The 20,575-nt window shown below is 51.0% G+C and overlaps 9 protein-coding genes across 9 annotated transcripts, besides 1 other annotated feature; 6 read left to right on the forward strand and 3 right to left on the reverse strand.

The window, feature by feature from the left end:
• Positions 1 to 1,101: 1,101 nt before the first annotated feature.
• Positions 1,102 to 2,596, forward strand: ACLA_031270 (NCBP3 domain-containing protein; the record flags this gene model as incomplete). The annotated part of the gene is made up of 2 exons (XM_001269819.1): positions 1,102 to 1,236; positions 1,304 to 2,596. The coding sequence occupies 2 exons, from the start codon at positions 1,102 to 1,104 to the stop codon at positions 2,594 to 2,596; spliced, it is 1,428 nt and encodes a 475-aa protein (XP_001269820.1).
• Positions 2,597 to 2,903: 307 nt separating this feature from the next.
• On the forward strand, positions 2,904 to 4,432 carry ACLA_031280 (uncharacterized protein; the record flags this gene model as incomplete). Its single annotated transcript, XM_001269820.1, has 2 exons — positions 2,904 to 3,156; positions 3,225 to 4,432. The coding sequence occupies 2 exons, from the start codon at positions 2,904 to 2,906 to the stop codon at positions 4,430 to 4,432; spliced, it is 1,461 nt and encodes a 486-aa protein (XP_001269821.1).
• A 559-nt stretch (positions 4,433 to 4,991) lies between these two features.
• Positions 4,992 to 5,578, reverse strand: ACLA_031290 (60S ribosomal protein eL29; the record flags this gene model as incomplete). The annotated part of the gene is made up of 4 exons (XM_001269821.1): positions 4,992 to 5,027; positions 5,103 to 5,205; positions 5,411 to 5,462; positions 5,572 to 5,578. The coding sequence occupies 4 exons, from the start codon at positions 5,576 to 5,578 to the stop codon at positions 4,992 to 4,994; spliced, it is 198 nt and encodes a 65-aa protein (XP_001269822.1).
• Positions 5,579 to 6,696: 1,118 nt separating this feature from the next.
• ACLA_031300 (F1F0 ATP synthase subunit delta) lies at positions 6,697 to 7,589 on the forward strand (the record flags this gene model as incomplete). The annotated part of the gene is made up of 6 exons (XM_001269822.1): positions 6,697 to 6,828; positions 6,906 to 6,928; positions 7,014 to 7,144; positions 7,257 to 7,345; positions 7,408 to 7,497; positions 7,557 to 7,589. 6 exons carry the CDS (start codon positions 6,697 to 6,699, stop codon positions 7,587 to 7,589), a joined length of 498 nt encoding a protein of 165 aa, XP_001269823.1.
• Positions 7,590 to 7,922: 333 nt separating this feature from the next.
• ACLA_031310 (uncharacterized protein) lies at positions 7,923 to 9,359 on the forward strand (the record flags this gene model as incomplete). Its single annotated transcript, XM_001269823.1, has 1 exon — positions 7,923 to 9,359. One exon carries the CDS (start codon positions 7,923 to 7,925, stop codon positions 9,357 to 9,359), a length of 1,437 nt encoding a protein of 478 aa, XP_001269824.1.
• Positions 9,360 to 10,200: 841 nt separating this feature from the next.
• ACLA_031320 (uncharacterized protein) lies at positions 10,201 to 12,568 on the reverse strand (the record flags this gene model as incomplete). Its single annotated transcript, XM_001269824.1, has 2 exons — positions 10,201 to 11,931; positions 11,999 to 12,568. The coding sequence occupies 2 exons, from the start codon at positions 12,566 to 12,568 to the stop codon at positions 10,201 to 10,203; spliced, it is 2,301 nt and encodes a 766-aa protein (XP_001269825.1).
• Positions 12,569 to 13,548: 980 nt separating this feature from the next.
• On the forward strand, positions 13,549 to 14,437 carry ACLA_031330 (putative L-cystine transporter; the record flags this gene model as incomplete). Its single annotated transcript, XM_001269825.1, has 2 exons — positions 13,549 to 13,986; positions 14,075 to 14,437. The coding sequence occupies 2 exons, from the start codon at positions 13,549 to 13,551 to the stop codon at positions 14,435 to 14,437; spliced, it is 801 nt and encodes a 266-aa protein (XP_001269826.1).
• A 2,419-nt stretch (positions 14,438 to 16,856) lies between these two features.
• ACLA_031340 (putative C2H2 transcription factor) lies at positions 16,857 to 17,633 on the forward strand (the record flags this gene model as incomplete). Its single annotated transcript, XM_001269826.1, has 1 exon — positions 16,857 to 17,633. One exon carries the CDS (start codon positions 16,857 to 16,859, stop codon positions 17,631 to 17,633), a length of 777 nt encoding a protein of 258 aa, XP_001269827.1.
• A 4-nt stretch (positions 17,634 to 17,637) lies between these two features.
• Positions 17,638 to 17,681: a microsatellite.
• Positions 17,682 to 18,288: 607 nt separating this feature from the next.
• ACLA_031350 (uncharacterized protein) lies at positions 18,289 to 20,133 on the reverse strand (the record flags this gene model as incomplete). The annotated part of the gene is made up of 3 exons (XM_001269827.1): positions 18,289 to 18,567; positions 18,689 to 18,827; positions 18,887 to 20,133. The coding sequence occupies 3 exons, from the start codon at positions 20,131 to 20,133 to the stop codon at positions 18,289 to 18,291; spliced, it is 1,665 nt and encodes a 554-aa protein (XP_001269828.1).
• Positions 20,134 to 20,575: the final 442 nt, after the last annotated feature.

Genomic DNA, 20,575 nt, shown 5'->3' on the forward strand with positions numbered 1-20,575 from the left:
TGCGCCCTACTGTTTCGAAACTCTTCGAAGTGCTATATTGGAGCGGAGAATATGACCAGAACTTCTGGTTCTGAGACCTTAGCCGCCAACATAGATTGAGAGTGACCATGGCGTTGCTGGCAAGCTGCATGGCTGGCCAAAATCATATTTAGACAGGGCTTGGGGCTTGCCGATGTAGACTGAGCTGGAAACATATGTGAGCAAGCTGGATTCCTTTGACAATCAGTATCTGACCCGAACCGTCTCTACAGTCAATGCCAATGGCCTTTGACATTGAATCAGTAAGTCACTTATCAAACTCATCCTTGGCAGAAGATGGTGGGCTTTGAAATAAGCCTGCATTCTACTGGGTGAGTGGGACTGGAGAGCACAGAAGACAGTCGGTTCTGCGACATATTGTCCACTGAAGCCTCTTCCACGAGTCCCGTCCTCAGTTCATGGCGATGAGGACTCTTGAATATCTTCAGACAAGCACAAAACGGATTAGAACTCGCTGGATTTCGGTCGCAACTCATAGTCTTCAGTTTTCCTTCTCTCTTGCCAGGAGCAGGGCATTTCACAGTTGTTCGCAGGACACCCTGTAAGTGGTGGACACCGAGCGATATTATGACAAAAAAGATCCCTCGATAGATCAATTGCTAGAATCTCAATTCTAAGCAAGAAATGAGTGAAGAGCTATGGGCTTGTGGTTATTCTTGACCGATTCCTTGAGAATGGAGGCGTCCATCACACCTCCTTGACCACTGGGTTGACATGGGAGCGAAATCACTCTCTTGAGCATATAACTCCGTTTGTAAATCAATATTAGCTTGTTGAATCCAGTCCACTAATGATGGAAATTGCCCAAGAGAGTTGTAGATGAGAAGCAGTTGAAGCTGAAGTGAGCCGGAACTCTCAGTTTACTCCGCCCGACGCCTTTCCCATTTAGGCAGAGAGAACAACTTCGTCACCAGCCGGACTCAGAGAAGCTTCATTTCCAGTCGCACTCTCAACTAGCTTCTTTCTCTACTCGCTTATTCTGTGACTGATACGAATTACATTTCTTGATCGTATATATTGCCATATATTCCCTTTCATCCCACGGGTCTTGCCTCCTCCACTATGGAGGTCTCCAGCAGCATGCCACAGCCTGATCAGAACGGCGCTCACTCAAATGTCAACGCCATGGATGCGTCTATGGACATCGATATGGATATTGATCTTGGGCCGCTTCCAGAACCAGAGCTCATTGAGACTGTCAGTGATTCTATCCCAATTCATTCGTTGGCTTTTCCCAAAGACTGACCCCTGTTGACTTCGAAAGGAGCCAGCAATTGCAACGACTACAGCGGATGGCGCGACTGATCCATCGACGGCAGAAACACAGCCGGAGAAAGTCCATATACGAGGCGTTGACGATTTAACTACCGATAACATCAAGCAATTTGCGATTGACAACTTCCCTCTTGAGACCCCTACGCGCATCGAATGGATCGATGACACATCCGCCAATATTATTTATTCATCGCCGGAGATTGGCTTACAAGCTCTGGCGGCCTTGACTCAACCGAGCGAGGAGGAGGATACATCTGCGCTTCCGGCTTTGCGTCTGCGGACTGCCAAGGCTTTGTCCACTCACCCCGAATCTGTACTTCAGGTACGATTGGCAGTGAAGTCAGATCGCAAGAAGCCTCGCGCGTATGAAGCCAGTCGGTTCTACCTCATGCATCCCGAGCACGATCCTCGGGAGAAGCTACGCCTAGAACTCGCGGATCGACGGCGTCAAGGCGGCGGGGATTCCAGTGACGGCGACTACAGACGAAGACGGTTCGACGGCCACGAACTTCGCCGTCGAAGGGATCGTGACGCGGACGAAAATTTCGGCGCTAATATGTACGACGACGAAGGGCCAACTGCTACCACCAGTTATTCCGACGCGGATAAGCCTCGTGGGGAGCGGAGACGGAGAGGACAGCGGGAGCTCTTTCCTGAAGAAGGATCATCCGGGCGGCTTCGGAACCGAAGTGCTTCTCCAGGTCGCGACACGCTGGCTGAAAGCGGACAGTTGGACAACGAGGAACGCGATAATCGAAGACGGTTCAGGGAAAGATCGCCGAAACTTAACCGTCGCAACAAATCCATCGAGCTCTTCCCCTCTCACGCAGACAAGGGCGATTCCAGTACCCGTGAGCTGTTTCCCAATAGACCGACGTCGAGTTACATCAAGAAGGAACTCTTCCCCAGCAAAGTCAGCAATCATCGCCGGTCCGATGCGATTGACGCCGCCGACGAAACGGCCGATCTCTTCTCGCAGAGAATCTCTGTGCCTCTGGTGGACGGGGCTCGCGATCAGAGCTCGTCGCATCGCAACACGAACGTCGAATTATTCCCTGAATCAAGGGGTCGATCCGGGGTCAGTATTCGTGGGGCTGCTGGTCAGGATCAAGGTATTTCAATTCGCGGTTCGGCCAACGGCCTGTCAATCAAGGGCCGCGGCGCATCGGTTCGAGAACTCTTCCCCTCCAAGTTCAATAACAATGCTGGCAAGGAGCTGTTCTCAGACAAGATTGAGGGGCGAGGAGGTCCCCGGCGGAGGGCAGAGGACATGTTTAGTTGAGCATAATCGGATATGTTTTCGCAGATAGTGTGATCCTGGATTTTGCTCCTGAAACCTTACACAAAGGCTCAAAAGTTCCGAATCGCACGAAAAAGCAACTCCATATTCTCCTGGGGCTTTGCGTCTTATGTATCTCTCTAGAAAGTGATTTTTTTATTTTTTTTTTACCCCCTTGAAGCTGTATCAATATAACCAAAGCTATTTGTCCTTGAATTAATCAGCATCTATCCAGTCGGACTAGGCTCAGTATGGCTTGAACTTTGCCAACCAAGAGTATCGAAGTCCCTTGACCTTACAAGTCGACAAGATGACATCGACAACACAGCTAGCCAGTGTTCTTGTGGCTCGTTTTCTTCGATCGAATAATTATACAGAAACCCTTGAGGTGTTTATCCGCGAGGCGGGACTTCCGGCGAACGCGGGGCAATCCGGTGCAAATGACGATGAGAAAAATAAATGGACCATCGAGGGAGTACTCGAGGAGAAAAAAGCATTCGACGAGAGCGTAGGGTTCGAACGGTATGGCGCAAACGAGGAAAAAGATGTGTGGACTGTGCCAGGTAAGTCGATCTCATTGTTTTCAGTCCTCCGAGCTCTAAATTATATATGTTCGCTGACATCCAACAAGCGCCATCAACACCGAACATCATCCCCACACCAACTTCTACCAATCTTTTGGCATGCTCTGTGGAGCCCTGGCACATACCCAGCCAAGAGGGGAATCAGGGTGACACAGTACCTTACTTAGTTGCCACAGGTGCCGACAGACAAGTCCATCTCTTCCAGACGGACGATGGCAATGATGTCGCCAGCTCTTTGACTGACCTCTTCGACTCCCCAATCCTGTCATACGCGCCGATTCAGAACGGGGAATATGTCCTTCTGACCAACATGTCTGGCCAGCTGCTCCTTCAACGCGGCGGGAAAATCATTTCTCGCCGGAAAGACCATGCCAAGTACGCCGTGAAAGTGGTGGCATGCGAAGAGGATGACCAGCCGGGCGAATCGGGAGCACGAGGGATATGGGCTGCCACCGCCGGTTGGGACTCAAAGGTCTTTCTTTACCGGCTTCGTATCCCCAGCAGCACAGCGGACTCCGACACGCTGGAAATCAACGAGCCCGTGGCACATATAACCCTGCCCACGAACCCAGAATCGATCCTGTTCGTCCGCCACCCGGATACACAGGAACTGATCTTGCTCGTGTCACGGCGCGACTCGACATACCTCTTCTATTACCAGGTTCCGCCGCCAACCAGCACCGGCGTCTTCGGCGAGTGCCAGCTCCTCGGCAAACAGAACCTGGCGCCTCATTCGATCGCCTGGGTTGCGTTCTCGCCAGCCTGTCTCGCTCTGAATCCTCATGACCCCGGACTTCTCGCCGTGGCAACGTCAACCCTCCCCCATATGAAAGTGATCATAGTGCGTTTACTATTCCCCAAGTCCGACTCTCCTGCGACAGGGGAGACATCCGCAGAGCCTGAGACACAGGCAACACAGGCGCTGGCGGCACTTACGCTCCAGAACCGCGAGGATGCAGCCATCATGATCCAGGCGAATACGTTTGCGCCGCAGACGGCCTACTCCACCCCGCAAGTGGTTTGGCGGCCGGATGGCTCTGGGGTGTGGGTTAATGGCGATGACGGTGTGATCCGGGGGATTGAGACTAAGACGGGGAAGATTGCTACGATGCTGAAGGATGGGCATCAGGCGGGATCCAAGGTACGGACGATCTGGGCTGGTTGGGTTGAAGTACGCCGGGGCGACGTAGTCGTGAAAGAAGAATGGCTTGTCAGTGGAGGGTTTGACAAGAAACTTATTGTTTGGAAAGTGTAGACTTAGTCTAGGCTTTCTCTTAGGGAGAATTTCAAGCAAGTAAGGAAACGGCACAGTGTAGCAGGAACATTGATATTCAACACTATATAGGCTTACGGGAATGTAGCTCCTCGTCCATGCACCCTCTTGCCATGGGAAAGAAAAGAGGGTGATTGGTAGTAGAAGGGCATGGGATTTGTTCTCGGCACGTAAATAAATCCTTCAGCAATCGCGCATGGAGTAAAGACACGCAGCTGTACACACATATGCCTGAATGAGATGAGGAACAATCAAATGATTGAACCCTGCGAGGGGAAAAGAAAAGAAAACCAGAAGCACCGTGGAACCGTGTCCGGGAAAAAAAAGCAGTGCAAAGTCGACGCCCAAGTCTACCTGCTCGTAGACGGACCATGCACCAGGCAATCATCACAGATGGCCAAGTCGTGGAATCGAATCCATTTTTGTGTTATTTAACAAGCCGTCGCGCGAACACCAGCCAGGCTATTCCGACATGACGGTTTGTGTCATCGCACGTTAAACCAACTCAAATCGCTTTCCCATTTAATTTCGATGGATTAATTTATGCGACCTCCCGCTTGCCCTCCTTTCTCTCCTTCTGTAAGTTCGTTAGCCGAGGGCTGTTCCGCAGCACTGAGATTCCCAACTTGATATGCAGCTGTAATCAACGTACCAGAGCCTTCATGGTGCCGTGGAGAGCGTGTCTGTGGTTGCGGCGGAACTTGGGGTCAACACCCTTGAGGGAGGGGTAACGGTTGGTCTTAGGCTTCTTGATACTGTTGCACACAAAGAATGAAAATCAGCGACCTGTTCATCCGCTTTCAAAATGGTGGTTGGTGGATATGTTGCATGCTGATCTTGCTTCGATCATAGGGAAACCGCCGCCCGGGAGAATGTCGAATCCCAACACTGCAACGTGATCCTCCCTTCCTCAAAACAACGATATCTCGATTTCTGGGGTTTCTTGGAGATTGTACGCACCCGTTACGGTGAGCCTTCTGGCTGCGGTGGTGCTGAGACGCGTTCTTAGACTCTGTTCAAAGTGAGATGCCCGTTAGCGATTCTCGTCCCCATTTCTTCGGATTGACCGGCGACGAAATCAATCCGACAATCTCAAATATCCGGAATTTCATGTAACGTACTGGCCATCTTGACGGGTTGTGTCGCAACGAGAAAAAAGGGTTGACGATGAGTTGGCGGATCGAGGATGTCCTTGAACTGAGCAAAAGGCTAGAGACCCCCCAAAGGTTCAGGCTAGGGCTGCCGGAGGAAAGATTTGTGTGGGATTTCGCTTACTGCTCCAGCGGCTAACGTCATTGGTCCATTTGGTCCCGCGAAGAGCGGCAGCGCCAGATACCTTATGTTTACGGCAACGATGTCCTAGTTACTATATGGAGTAGAGTAGATGCTTTTTATTCTAGATATACTGAGTTTGGCTTTTGGATACTTGTGAGTATCTCAATCAACTGCCATCGATCCTAATACCGGTTGGTCCTCACAAGGAATTATCGGTATGTCGAACTGACAGCACTGGGTCCCGTGACCCGATTACTCAGCACATGCCAAAGATTGCTTGGCACGGAGATGAGAAGTATTTGATACTCTGGATGGAATGCCATTCCTCTCCTGCCCCAATGATGGAAGCGCTCACTTCGATACCAATGGATCGTTCATGTGTGATGAAGAGCTTACTACTGATAGCTCCATCATAGCGCTGTCGTATAGAGTCGTCTCACATGGCGAAAGAGGATCCCCGTGATTCGAGATCTAGGTGCTCAAATGTTACTAACTTACTTGTATTGTGATCTCATAAACCTTTAGAACCGAAGCAAACTCCTTCCATATGCTTCTTGATCCTGGCCATTCGTAATCAGGTAGAGTTAACCAAAAGAGAGTGTACTCGAAACGATCCAAGGCCGATACTTGATGGATGATATGTTCGTAGGAGTATCACTTGAGATCTGAAGAAATGGCTGGACTGCCAAGAAAGCGTTCATCTTATACTGCATCAGGGTCAAGCGATTAAACTCCTCATAAAGAGCTAGCTGGAATGCAATTGATTGACAGAAAGGTCCTTGAGGATTGACTGTTGTGTTGTTGAACGAGTTGACTTGGTACCTGGTAGCGGAACCAGAAGACAGACAATGTCTAATCACGTGACTAAAGAGCCGCTAGGGAACAACCGGCATTCGGACTTCGACCTTTGCATCTTTAACTCAGGTTCAAGAGGGATATCACCACCACCTGCTCCCATCCACCATTGCAAGATGAGCTCTCTTCGCTTCGCTCGCTCTGCCCTCCGGGCTCGTCCCTCTGCTTTCCGCGCTCCTTTCCAGCGCAGAGGCTACGCTGAGGCTGTGCCCGACAAGCTCAAGCTTTCTCTTGCCCTCCCCCATCAGGTACAATCCCGAAATCATTGACTCCCTCTATTGAGACAACAAGCGTCTCTGATCACTAACATGCGTTCATTGAATAGACTATCTTCAAGTCGACCGGCGTGTATGTCCTGAATGACCCTCCCTGATCGACGACCGAGGACCTACAAAACCGGCTTGACACCGTACTAACTATCCTGCCTATTCAGTGTCCAAGTCAACATCCCCGCCGAGTCCGGAGAGATGGGTGTTCTCGCAAACCACGTTCCCTCCATCGAGCAGCTCAAGCCTGGTCTCGTTGAGATTGTTGAGGAGGGTGGTGCCAACAAGAAGTTCTTCCGTACGTCCGATGACCCTCGCGAATATTTGCGACTATGACTCTCGACGCTTTGTTTTGCATATGCCGGCCCGATTCACATTTTTGAACAAGACTAACATATTGTGTGCTTCAGTTTCCGGTGGATTCGCCGTTGTTCAGCCCGACTCTACCCTGAGCATCAACGCCGTCGAGGCTTTCCCCCTCGAGGACTTTAGCGCCGATGTAGGTTTCAGCAAACCAAAGCGCTCAGATGCATATCGTTGACTTGAAATCTTTCCTTCCAGGCCGTCAAGTCCCAGATTGCTGAGGTTCAGAAGATCGCCAGCGGCAGTGGCAGCGAGCAGGACATTGCTGAGGCTAAGATCGAGCTTGAGGTAGGTCAACCGAGATCGCGTCTGTCAGACCATTGGTTCATTGGCTAACGTCTTAAAAGGTTCTCGAGACCCTGCAGGCTGTCCTGAAATAGATACCTGATGTACATAACCACTCGCGATTGCAGTTCTGAACTTGTAGAATTATAGCAGTTCTCCGGAACGGTCCTCCTAATGATATATGCCCGTCTAACAATCAGGACATAAGTTAGTCTCTTGAGGATATCGCGCTTTCCCAGGCTGGAAACTTAACCCATCATGTCGCCCCTACCCCGTTTAACTTGCAGTCGTATTGCTTTTCCTTTCTGAATCCTCCTCCTTGACTGACCATGAACTAGAGTCGGCCTCTTACTTGTTAGCAAACCCACAAGTTCTCTCTGAGTACCCTGCATCACATCAAAGACTCAATACCATGCAATCCTGAGATTATGGCTGACCAGATATCATCTCATCCGCGTTTGTGCCCCTCATGGGCCTCGCAATTTGCGTGGAAGGAGCATCAGCTCGGACAGATCCCGACAACTCCACTAGCATCGCCAAGCAGACTCCGATATTCGAAGGCGAAGACAGATACAGCCGATGCACCTGATGAGAATTCACCTGCACCAGGTTCATCTCATGCGAGTGAGAATGATGACATTCGAAGACGCAATTGGACGGATGCCCAAATATCCACTTCGATACAGCTCTCTGATCCGCTGACTGATGCACACACTGTCTGTGTTGGCTCTCAACTTGCCAATCCACATAATACACCAGTGTCGGATTGTGAAGAATCGAATCAAAATTCCTCTACGCTGCCCTCCGGTATAAGAGGCGGCAAATGCACTCTTTCGCCATCTAAATCTAGCAATACCTCGACTAGCTGGCCGTACGTTTCGCAGAAAGGTTATAGCATCAACGCACCCGATACCACTCGGACCGCGTGGAAGCCACCCCGGCCACCGAAGCCTTTCTTCCTAGCCGATGCTGCCTTTGTCGTTCCGGAAACTCTGGGGATTACTCGGACTTCTGCAGATATATTCCCAACGGAGCGCAAGCACGTCAAGCATCCTTTCATTAGTCCTCCATCTGATCATCAACAAACCCCTGCACTGCATCCCCTCTTTGTGGAACATAAATATCTGGAAGAGGAACCTGTTTCTGCCAAGCAGCGGAAACAGCCGGAGATCAGAGGAAGGCATTGCCCGCGTTACCATCCACGGCCTATTGTACGCCGCAGTGTTGAGACTGCGGGCCATGTCTCTTTTAATGAGGCGGATATGCCTTTTCCAGCGCCTATACCTACTATTGATAGATTGCCACTACGCCGACCAATACTTTCACAGGAGTCAAAAATGGCCTTCTTGCGGTCCCAGAGCGCTATTAATCACACCAACTTGAGAAAGACCAAAGGAGATACGGTGTTGAAGGGTTTAAAGGGTCTCTTGGAGCGTCTGGTTGGAGTAAGCTTATTTTGGCGAGATGAACGTGAGTCGACTACGGTGACTTTGTCTTTCTACCGATTCCAGGATAAAGCACAAACTGTGCCATCAAGTTCTTTGTCCTATTTGCTGCGCATGGAAGTTCTATCAATCGATTCGAGGCGTCCAACAGACGAGTTTGCTGTGGTTTCAGAGTCTTCGACAACCCAAGTTACATGTCTCTCTCAGATTCGTCTTGTTCTTCCATGCACATTTATCAATATTCTCAAGCCATTCGTCATGGGTATTCAACATCCTATCTTTACGACCATCACGTCGATCTTTATCTGTTTGTTTGCGATCCTGGTACGAGCCTTTGCGAAACTGAGCTTACGGAAGCTCGACAGACTCTGCCGACACACACTTGGTATCAAAGAGAGCGATCCGGAATGTTCTGAATGATGAACCGGTTTTTACATGGTTGAACTTACGAGGGCTTGAGTAACTTGACAGCGAAGTCTGAGGAAAACCTCACTGTGCTGCTTGGATTCTCTTGTTTCATCAGGGGAGCACGAGCTCCGTTTCTAAGTAGATGTGTTGTGTGTTTGAGCATTCAATATTGAAGACTTCAAAGCATGCTTGATCGAGGAGTAAATTCATTCTTTCTGCAGGATACATGACTCTTGAGCAAAACACAACCCCGAGCGTATGGTAGAATACCACAGTCTGAGACTGGAAGTGAGCACTCGCTCCGTCCATTGTAAGAGCCATTGATATCAACAAACGAGTAATACAGTGAAAGAAACACCGGCCGAGAGAAAAATTTCCTATACCGCAAGTGGATAGTGAAGAGAATCTAGCAGTGGGAAGGGCATAAGAGAAGCAGGGGAATATCATCAGCATCCTCAAAAACTAAACATTGTCATTCCAGGGATATAAACTTCCAGGTACATTCTTTTCCATACACGTAAGCTATCCCAAGCCATAAACCTCATTTGATCATCAAAAAAATTCCTGTGAGTATGGTCGTTCCGCGTTCGTGGGTATGAGAAGGGGTCGGGGGGGAGTAAGGGTAGAAGCAAGGCGCAGTGGAACATCAAGATAACAGAAATTCAACGCTCATATTGACCGACATAGCATTTCATCAATTTGCCAACGAAAAATAAGTAGAAACAAAGGGATCAGGGGTAGGGGGGGTATAAGGATAATAGAGTGATATTAGCATGCCAAATCGGGGGTTTTCTGTACAAGGGTGAAGCGGAGTGGGTATCCGTGGATACTCTAAGTCTTTAACAGACGCGATTTATGTAAAGTCGACACTACTTTGCTGTCGCTCTTGTCGAGCACGAGCCCTCTCCGCTCGTCTTCGCCGCCGGTTGTTCGCATAGTCTCCGCTGGCATCGGTGCCGGTAAATGTGCCAGGAGAGGTAATGCTACCCGCCCCGTACGGTAAGCTGGAGGGTGCAGGTGGTGGCCCAGGGACGTGGCTCATTGAAGGTGGTACAAACGACGCTGGCGGCACGGTCCCAGGTGGAACGCCAGAGTTGCCAGCGGCGGCGGCAGCAGCAGCAGCCTGCTGCTCTCGTTGAATTTGTTCTTGCTGTTGACGTTCCAACTCTTCCACGCGGCGCCATCGATCGTAACTTCCCTCGTTGCCCGATAAAGAACTTGCACTTCCCGCGCGTCGACGCGAATTCCGTCTTTCTCGTCGTCTTGCTTCGCGACTAGCGGCGACTTCTTCCTCGGTCAATCTCCTCAGCGTGACATGTCGACCATCGTTGTGCATCTTCACTTTCACTGACACCGGTGGGGACTCGACATTGTCGTCCCGGCGTCTGCTAGTGCTGCGGTGGCGACGATGGCTGGATGCGCCATCCATGGCTGCTCCGGCCACCAAAGCTGAGCCTGGTTCGGACAGTTCATGCCGAGATCGGGTCGGGGCTGGCAGATCTGAGACCGGTCCTGGGTGAATTGGTGGAGCAGGCGGCATATCAGAGTGTGCCCCGTCCACAGGAGGAGGAACCGAGGGTCCGACTGATATAGCAGACTCACCATGCGAAGGACCACGCGGTGGGCGTGTCATGTCCGTCGATGAGAGATCGGTAGCGGTGAAGGAATCTGCTCTTCTGTGCTTTCGGGGGTAAAAGCCATCTCCAGTGTGCCGGCGTTTGCTGTTTGCTCTGGCAATTCTCTCTTCCTCGATGTCATGACGCCGCATGTCCTCTACGCGGCGTTGCTCGTTATCTCTCTTACGACGGTTGAAGAGGCCCTTGAGAGCTGCGAACGCTCCAACTCCAAATAAGGCATTGCGCGCCTTATGAGAAGGCTCCGGCTCATGGTCCGTCATATATGTTGTGTTGTAAAGATAAGAAGACCCTGGACTTTGAGGTCTGCTCGCGGGTCCGCCCGGAGGTCTGCTCGGTGGCCGATTGAGGGGAGTCTGGTAAGTGGGCTCCGGTCGTCGTCCGTCTTCTAACCTGCTCATAGTTGCCTCAGTCATGCTATCACTTCGGGTATGCGCCCGGCTATACCGCCCCGATTCGGCGTCGCTTTCTCGGTCGCGTCTTCTGTCGAACAATCGTTTGGCGAGAAGCGCGCCTCCACCAATGGCTCCAAGTTTGAGAAATTTATTTCCCCAACCCTCGCGACGCGGTTCTGCATCGGAGTATTTATCTTCTGAATAGGATACGTGTGAGTCTTCGGGACGGTGTTTTGGGCGTGAGCGACGTCGGAAGAGCTCAGCCAGACCCGCCCCAGCTGCGCCTGCTGCAGCCATGCGGCCAAAGCTGCCATGGCGCCTATCCTCGACAGCTGATGGTCCCGAGACGTAGCTATGCCCAGCGTCGTATTCACCTGCAGCTGGGGCTCCTTCGGAGTCATACAAGTATGATAGGACGAAGAACGTTGCGAGGAGTGCGAATGCAGCGATAGAGAATAATATGAAGAGTACTTTTGGTGAGCCATAGAGTGTCAATCCCAGAGGGATTTGCACGATACCTAGAATAGCAAGGGCACGGCCCAGCCATCGGTGGATCTATGAAGCAATTAGCTAATCAAGACAAGGCTGAGAGGGACAATGGTTTTGTCTGGCTCAAACTCACGACCAATTTAAGTGGAATACGGTATCTTTTTCTCCTGCTTTCGATTCTGTGCACGAAATAACCCCAAAGGACTTGGAAAACAACGATGACGTAGATAGCAAGTCCAATTCCATGATGAGGATTTGTCAGGCTTCTCTCTGGTCCGACAGCAAACCATCCGAGGACAAACACAACAGTGCTCAGCAGCAGTGTAAGGACTTGGCACCAAACATGCAGCTTGAACGCCCAGAATGGGTTCCATCGAGAGTAGTATCGTATAAGGAGAACTGAGATTGGGACCAAGCCGAGGAATACGATTGTTGCAATGACACCATGGGCGATTATCATGGTACGATAATGGGGCATATCTCGGAACCGGTTCCCCATGCCTAATATGAATGTGAGCAAAACCTGGCCATTCCAGAATCCACGATTGAACCCACCGTTGTATTGCATAGTCTCAAAGTTCACTCCCATGAGATTTGGCAGGAGGAATGTATCGCGGCCTGAGTCCCATGTGCCGTCCCCAACATGCAGTGTATTGGAGGCATAGGTGCTGCTCCCTGGAGCCGTCAGGTCCGAATTCGACATGGCGCTCGTGTCTCCCGGAATTCCAGATAGTCAGCGCTTCAATGGTGGCCTTTGAGACGGGGAATGTTGGGCACAGCCGGAGGAGATCTATCTAGATCCCCCACTCCGAAGAATGCACCATGCGCTGGAGGAGAAAACCTAAGAAACTCGCGAGGTGATCGACCGACTCGTGGCAATTAGCTCATCCGATCTAGATAGTTCGATGGTTTGTTTGACTCCTCAAGGCGAAGCTGATGAACTATTCAGTTTTGTATGCTGCTGAGGCTGGCGGTGAAGCAAGAAACCGGAGCGGGGACTGGACAACAAGGATAGGCTGGCTAGAAGGTTTTAAGTCAGGCAAAGCAAAACAAAGGTACAATATGCAGAACAAAGAGCCTTACCGATTCAAGCTATTCAAGCTGTATTCGATCTCGATCTGGAATGAAAAGCGCCGGAAAAGAGCAGCAGATGGCTGGATGCTGGGAAAGCCGACCGTTTGAGCGCCTGATCAGCATCACAACTGTTTGCCATTTACGGTTTAGCGTGCCGGCTCATATCCCAAGCAACCAACCGCTGACTCATCAACTGCTTTGGCTGACCGCCTGCCCTTTAGGAATTCATCGCGTGGCTATCTTATCATATCACATGCCGATTGCGATATCAACAATCACCAGACCGCCGCTCGCTGGCTTTCCTTCCCTCTCTTTCATGCATCGAAGGATTTATCTTCCGTATCCTCTGTGTCAGTTATAGATTTACAGGCATCTAGTTAAGTAAGATGGCTTCTCAGCTCGAGATCTTTGTGAGAGCACTGTCTCGGTGAGTTCGAGATGTTAATCACCAGTTCATCTCTGGACGTCATACTGATAAGCACCTATACGACAGTCTTCTAGGATGGATATAGTATGTTATCTGTTCATCGGACACAAGCAAATATTGGTCAATGCTGTGGCAAGCTTGCTACCTTGGTGGATATTCGCTCGCTGACTTGATCATCAAGTATGTTTTGTTGGTCCGCATCCTTCTATCCCCAGCCGATCAGTAACTTTCGTCGGCGATCAACAATCGGGCTGGCCATTGACTTTCCCACTATCAACGTTCTGGGCTTCGTCTGCTATACAGCATACACTTCTGCGTTTCTCTATTCCCCCGTGATTCGACGCCAATATGCTGCCCGTCACCCTCAGGCGGAGGATTCTACCGTGCGCTTCAACGACTTTGCCTTTGCCGTTCATGCTGTTATCCTTAGCTCCATTGTGTATACCCAATTCTGGCCCAAGATATGGGGGTTCAAGGTTTCTCGATTCCAAACTGTTAGCAAACCAGTTGCAGGTCTTTTCTGGGGCTCCATCATGGCGATTGGTATAATTGTCTGCATTGTTCTTGCCAGGAGTCCCGATGGAGGATATGAGCCGTCAACTTGGGCGTGGATTGATGTGGTGAGTCACTCTCAGCGCGCGCTCAAGACCGGAAGGGTTGGAGGATCGGTTTCTGGCCACTCTTGATGGTTTTAACACTATGACTTAGGTTTACGCTCTTTCCTACGTGAAGTTGATCATCACCGTGGTGAAATATGTCCCTCAAGCATGGGTTAACTATAAACGCAAGTCCACACAGGGATGGAGTATTGTGCAAATCCTTCTTGATCTGACTGGTGGCGTCCTTTCTTTCCTTCAATTGATTTTGGATTCGAGTTTTCAAAGTGATTGGAGTGGTATCACTGGAAATCCTGTCAAACTCCTCTTGTCCAATGTGACTATTGTGTTCGACTTGGTCTTTGTGGTTCAGCACTATATCCTCTACCGGGACCCCGTGGAGGACAAGATTGCGCCTCGGCATCCCGACCTTATTACCCCACTCTTATCAGACCCCAGAGGTGCCAACGCCTGAGGGCGATTTTGGGGGTACCTGTACTGGGCTGGATCGACTCTCATGCTTTTTGGATTTATATATATACACACCTATCTTAAATCATGTCTCCACGTTGGAAATCATTTGCTCACCGCTGTATTTCGGAAGCCGTTCGAGCCTTACGTGTTTGCTCAAACGGCAAGCACCTATGTTTTCATGTCTTCAAAGCCAACGGCATAAGCAGACGGCTCAACAGTAGGCAGTGCATGCAAATGAGGCTTCTTTCCAACTCAGGATTCCGATCCATTGACGATTAGTGAGACGTGTTCGCCCAGTAGGGCTGAGGCTCGCAGAACCACTCACTCGGGATGCAGGAGAAGGGACCAACGACTACACCCCCTTAGAGAATATCATGCAGCTCAAGTGCCAAGTCATAGCGCGCTAGACGCTTACAGGTCAGCCGCAACTCCTTCTACAGCCACTGATGTGCGTTTCCGGGGGACCGATATGCCTCTCCATTTTTATCCCATCAATATGTTCTCTGGGATTACTCGGCGATATTTAAGACAATAGGGTTGCATTGCAAGCACTGAATGTCACCGTCACAGCGACTTATTTGTCCATTCTCTGAGTCATGGCTGGCATGTCTTATCAGGGGTCAGATGGGGATAAGTCCGGTTATTCTCTCGATCTAAAGCAAGACATACATACAGGCTTAGATCATGGATTGGCTGTACCAGAATCCCCTGTTGGGAGGCTTTTTTTGCGACGCGCAGCCTTGCTGTTGACTTGGTGCAAGGCTTCTGATGGTGAGGTGACAAGATTGTCATTTCCTTCATTTCCTTTTCCGATTAACTTGACTACTGGTCCTAGGTAAGCATGAGCCTAAGTGTCGATGCCTGGGTCATAGGTGCTCACTGCTCAGCCTGGGCTCTACGTACTACCGTACATGATGGGCGAATCAACACCGCATGGCTTTGCCATTGTGTACCGTTGTGTAACAATCAAGCAGGCCAATGGAATCTTCTACCCCCATAAGTTGCTGATTGAACAAGACATTTTGTGCCGCCAACACTCAACTAATAATAACAGGGGAAACTCAACCGGGCACCGGGTAGACCTCTTGGCCGTTAACTGGGATCTAAGACAAGCTACCATGCGTCTGTGTGGATGGCAGAGCTCGCCCACATCTCAGCCCTACCAGGTGTCCCACAATGAAACAATGATATCCCGACCCCGCGATACTGTGGCAGGTTGCGCAAAGATTGTTCGAGTCTTATTGCTGTCTATTGCCTAATGTCACCCGTTTCAGCAGCGATATTTGAAGACAAGGGAGGCTGGCATCTTGGGCCAATATTCGGATACGGGTACCATTGACTTGATGGCGGGGCCGGATGAATGATGTGCAAGCAATGCATGAGGCTACCAATTCACCACAGTAATCGCTAGTTAGCTCATTCCGGAGATAGAAGCGAGTATTTCCGCGACCCCGACTGCAGATCAAAGGAGCTACAGAACAAATGGAGATGAAGAATGGCCAGCACAAGCACCAGACCTTGATCAACTAGCTACATAGTGCGGAATATGTGCGGATATTCCGTCAAACCATAACCACTAAACCGAACTCGAACCGATGGTGGGATTTGTCTGCAGATACCGGAGAATGCTATTGGATTACTCGTGCAGTCTAACTGCATGAAGCCAAGGTTACCTAGGCCTTTTAGAGAACCCGGCGGAAGGACATATGCACCGGCCGGTGATGATTCTGACGTTTCAGCCATCATCGCAAGCCCCCAACAGTCTCAGTGCATATTGACTGGTCCATCATGCTGACCCCGGAGCGGCATGTCTGGAGTTACTGGAAAGCTGCTTCGGACCCTAGCTATTCTCACCGACTTGCTTCAAAGTACCACGCCGTTCATCGCCTAAAGAAACCGAGGTAAGCGGGAGGCTAGAATAGCCACTACAGCACGTCGATGACCAATGGCAATGGCCTGAATGAACTATTCTCCAGGGCTCAGAGCATACCCTGAAGTATAGGAATGATGAACAGCATACTGTATTGGGCAAATTTGTCAGCTCTCCGAAGCATGACATAGCCACGTCTGACGTTGAATAATATTCTTCAATATTTCCGAGTCATAATGGTCATTGCTGGATATCTTTAGAGCGAGGAAAAAGAAAACAAATCGGTCGTCATCCTGAAGGAAACAACGATAAGGATTTCCATTATTGGCACGAGATGGACACGCTGGATTGCTTCGCGACGAAGTACTTAATGACATTGCATGGACTCCGGATCGATTGGCGCATCATCCCAAAAGAGCAATTCGAACGCTTCATATCTGTTCTAATCCCACCGTCTGCTAGCACCAAGCCAAAATCAATTGGGTCGTCCGATTGTGCGGCCCGCGAGAACATGTCCTTTCCTCTCTTAGATCAACATCTCTCTATCGCCATGTCTTCCCACCATTGTGCCTATGCAGATCTGCAAGGGGCGCCCGAGACGTACGCATACCATATGGGCCGAGCCGAGATTGAGGAAGACATGGCAGCTTTCTACGCACCGGCCCATTCAACGGGGTCCTCCTACATAGACCTGGACCTGGACCCTTCCCTCCATGCAACCCACGCCTACGACAACGCCATGCTATCAGGTATAAGCAGCCCCTACCTCGCCTACGCAGACCAATGGGCCCCTCAGCCTCCTCAGCCTCATTCTCGACCCCCAACAGCATCCCCATACCAACAACCAACAACATCAACATCAACATCAACAACCTACTACACCGACTATTACACCCAAGCCCAACCCTCCCCGTCCCTCTTCCCTACCAGCCCCTCGCCCCTCCCAGACCCAATGCACTCCTCCCCCCACACGCACCCGCAACTCGACCCCCACCAACCCAAGGACCTCTCGCCTTACGGCCACCTCAACGCCGACGGCAGCTGGCGCTGCGCGTACCCGGGCTGCACCTCCCCCGCCGTGTTCCGCCGCGGCTGCGACCTCCGCAAGCACTTCAACCGCCACCGCAAGCACCTCTTCTGCCGGCACGAGGGCTGCCCGCAGGCCATCGCCGGCGGGTTCTCGAGCAAGAAGGACCGCGCCCGCCACGAGGCGAAGCATAACCCCGGCGTGGAGTGTGAGTGGCCCGATTGCGGGCGCGTGTTTAGCCGCGTGGACAATATGAAGGATCATGTGAGAAGGATTCATCGGAAGGGTGGGGGGTGTTGACTAAATATGGATATGGATATGGATGTGTATGTCTATGTGTATATGTATTCTGGTGTTGGTGCGAGTTCTTGTTAGGATGGAAAGGGAGGGCTGTGGGCTCGGAGATTGATAGAGTTGGGGCTTGGTATGGTTTTGGGCATAGCGATGCGCGCTGGGATTTGGTTGCATGGTTTGCTAAAGTAGCGTCTTGTGATACCTGTTTCTGTATTTATATGCGTTGATTGTTCTTTGAGTCTGTTGCTCATGGCGCAAGCGGGTTAGTTATCTTATCGTCACGTCAACCCAACTGATCCAACTGATATATGTATGACTGTGTGCTTGAACTGAACACTCCATTCCTCAGACGCCATAAGGTATGTATAAGCAGTAAGTGTAACGAGGCTAAGATGCAGCTTTACACAAAACAAGAAACAAAACTGATTTCAGAGAGCCAAAGGGAAAACAGAAACATGGAACATGAAACACCGACGCCACTCGTACACCACGCTGTACCCCATGCTGAGACGAGAGCAATATATGCTAATACAAAGCGAATGGCAGCATACCGTACAACGCATGAAGAGAACAGGACAAAAGAAGAAAACGACGAATCATGATTCTAAGCATCTGGTATCATGTGGGAATAGCAGGAACACGAGGAAGATAAGAAAATTCGTCAGCGCATATGCAGGTGACAAGAGAGGGCGGTTTTCGGGGTAAGGTTGTCCGCGTTCGTCCGCGACGACCGTGAGGAGCCGTCGTGCGCGAGGGTGTAAGGATGTGTTGTGTCGACATGGCCGTATATGAGGATCTGATCTCGATGCCGTGAAAAATCCGCTAATGCGCGGTCGTGCGTCGTCGTCGGCCTCGCGTGCTGCCCTCTGGTCTCAAGGCGAGGACTCGTCTGAGCTCTGGATCGTCTTTGCTTTTGTCCACATGGTGGACTCGCACATGTCTGGTTTTTGTTTGTTAGACTTGATCTGAGGTAGAGTGAAGAGTACACATGGAGAACCTTACCTTTGGAGGTTATCAGGTCGCGGATATTTGTGCTGCTGGTCCGGACAAAACGGACATACGTATCCCGGGGAATTATGCACGAGGCCGTGTCTGATCATCTCGTTCTTACGCTTGAATCCCTTACCACCCACTCCGCGCGGACATCCTTCGATCGGACAAAAATGGGGCCGGTCTTGCGAATGAACATTGGCATGAGAACTGCAATAGAAGTGAGCCTAGAACTTCGAGAGGGGCCGTCCGCCGTCATATCAACCTACTTGAGCAAGTATTGCGTTTGGAACGGCGCAGCGGTACAGCCAGGATGATGACATTTGAACGTGCCTGGAGGAACAGGCGCTGTGGACGGTGGCGCCGGGTTGAATAGTGCCCGATCGCTGGATGGGGTCTGATCGGTTGGGGTCGGATAGCTGGTCGCTGGACTTTTGACCGCAGCCGGAGACGGTTCGTAGTTCGGAGTCGTAAGGTAGGTGATATCGGATCGGCTTTGCCGCCAATGGGGCTGTTGCTGCGATGCGGGAGAAGAAACGGCCGACATGCCCTGAGAACTGGCCGGGGACAAGTGGGAATAGGGACTGGGAGGCACCTGCGCCGGCACAAATTGCCCCCCGCGCTGGTGATCCCAAGCTGCATCGCTGCGTGGGATGGATGGTGAGGCGGCCGAGACGGGCGGAAGGGGGTAAGGAGATCGGCCAAAATGATCCTTCGGCGGCCCAGCGAAATCACCCAAGGCGGTCTGGATCGATGGCAGGCTGGGTTGCTGATGATTCTCCGGCGATTTCGCAACGGCCGATGGAGGCGATGTTTGGAGTGCCGGAAGTATGTCCTGCACCGGTACCTCCGAAGGCGGCAGTGCGAACTTTTTCAAAGGTGAAACCTCTGGAGATCGGCGCTCGACGCTAAACTGGTCTGGTTCGAGAAGAAGAGAAGTCCCGGGAAGGGGTTCTTCGATTTTGATGCTAACAGGCTCGTTCTGTAATGCGGGCGGCCCCAGAGAATTCCTGCTTGCCTGTGGAGATGACGGAGGCTTTGGGACTGGCAGAGGGTTCAAGAGATCAGGTGATTCGGGGGGTAATGCTGTGGACTCCGATCCGAGGAGTTCCAAGGCCTTGACCGCCACTGACGATACATGCTCCTGTGCTTTAGCCTCACCATCCCGTGGAGGTTCAATCGTCGTTCTCTGTCCATTGGGCTCATCGTCAATCCAGGGGCTCAAAGAATGCGAATGCTCTATTTCACGACGGGCAATTTCAGGGCGATTTGGGTCTAGTTGAGCAATCAGTACCGCATTGCCCTCAGCTATCCCGGACTTGGATGTCGGCAAAGGCTTACGGGGAAGGTCCGAAGACGTCCCCTCGGGGCCAGGATATTTATCAGGAGCGTCGTCCTTGGGCGGCGAGTCCTGGTTCACAAATGGAGGCAAGGACTCGTCGCGCTTGTAGTTGGGCTGCTGCACCTCCAGCCCCGGAGTAAGCCGACTGTCATCTGGTTCGTATGCGTCGGTCATGGAGGCGGGGGTTTGGGGGGCATCAGGTAGGCCCCCGATTTAGTTTCTCTCCCTTTTCTTTTGTTCTTCTTCTTCTTCTTCTTTTTCTCTCTCTTCCTTTCCTTTCCTTGCTTGAGAATTTGGTCTCTTCGTTCTCGCTTCGCAGACGTCAAATGGGGATGAAACCAATTTCAAGTTCAGAAACCCGCGATTGAGAAGATAGTCGAAGATTGAACAAGGGCACGTAAGACAGCGGTGCGGTTCTTCAAGGGCCAATACCTGTAGATATGATCAGTACATGTCTAAGCTAAAAAAAAAAAAATCTCGCGGATATGAATGCGAAACATCTGATCGTAACAGGTAGACCGCTGATTGGATGGCTGATTATACGCCGGAGGCAGAACACTGAGCTGCTTAAGAAGCGCTCAAACATTCACCGTATTCCAGTGGGATAACGACGGGA

Source organism: Aspergillus clavatus, genomic scaffold (genome assembly GCF_000002715.2).
Source record: "Aspergillus clavatus NRRL 1 1099423829805 genomic scaffold, whole genome shotgun sequence".
Classification (NCBI taxonomy): Eukaryota; Fungi; Ascomycota; class Eurotiomycetes; order Eurotiales; family Aspergillaceae; genus Aspergillus; species Aspergillus clavatus.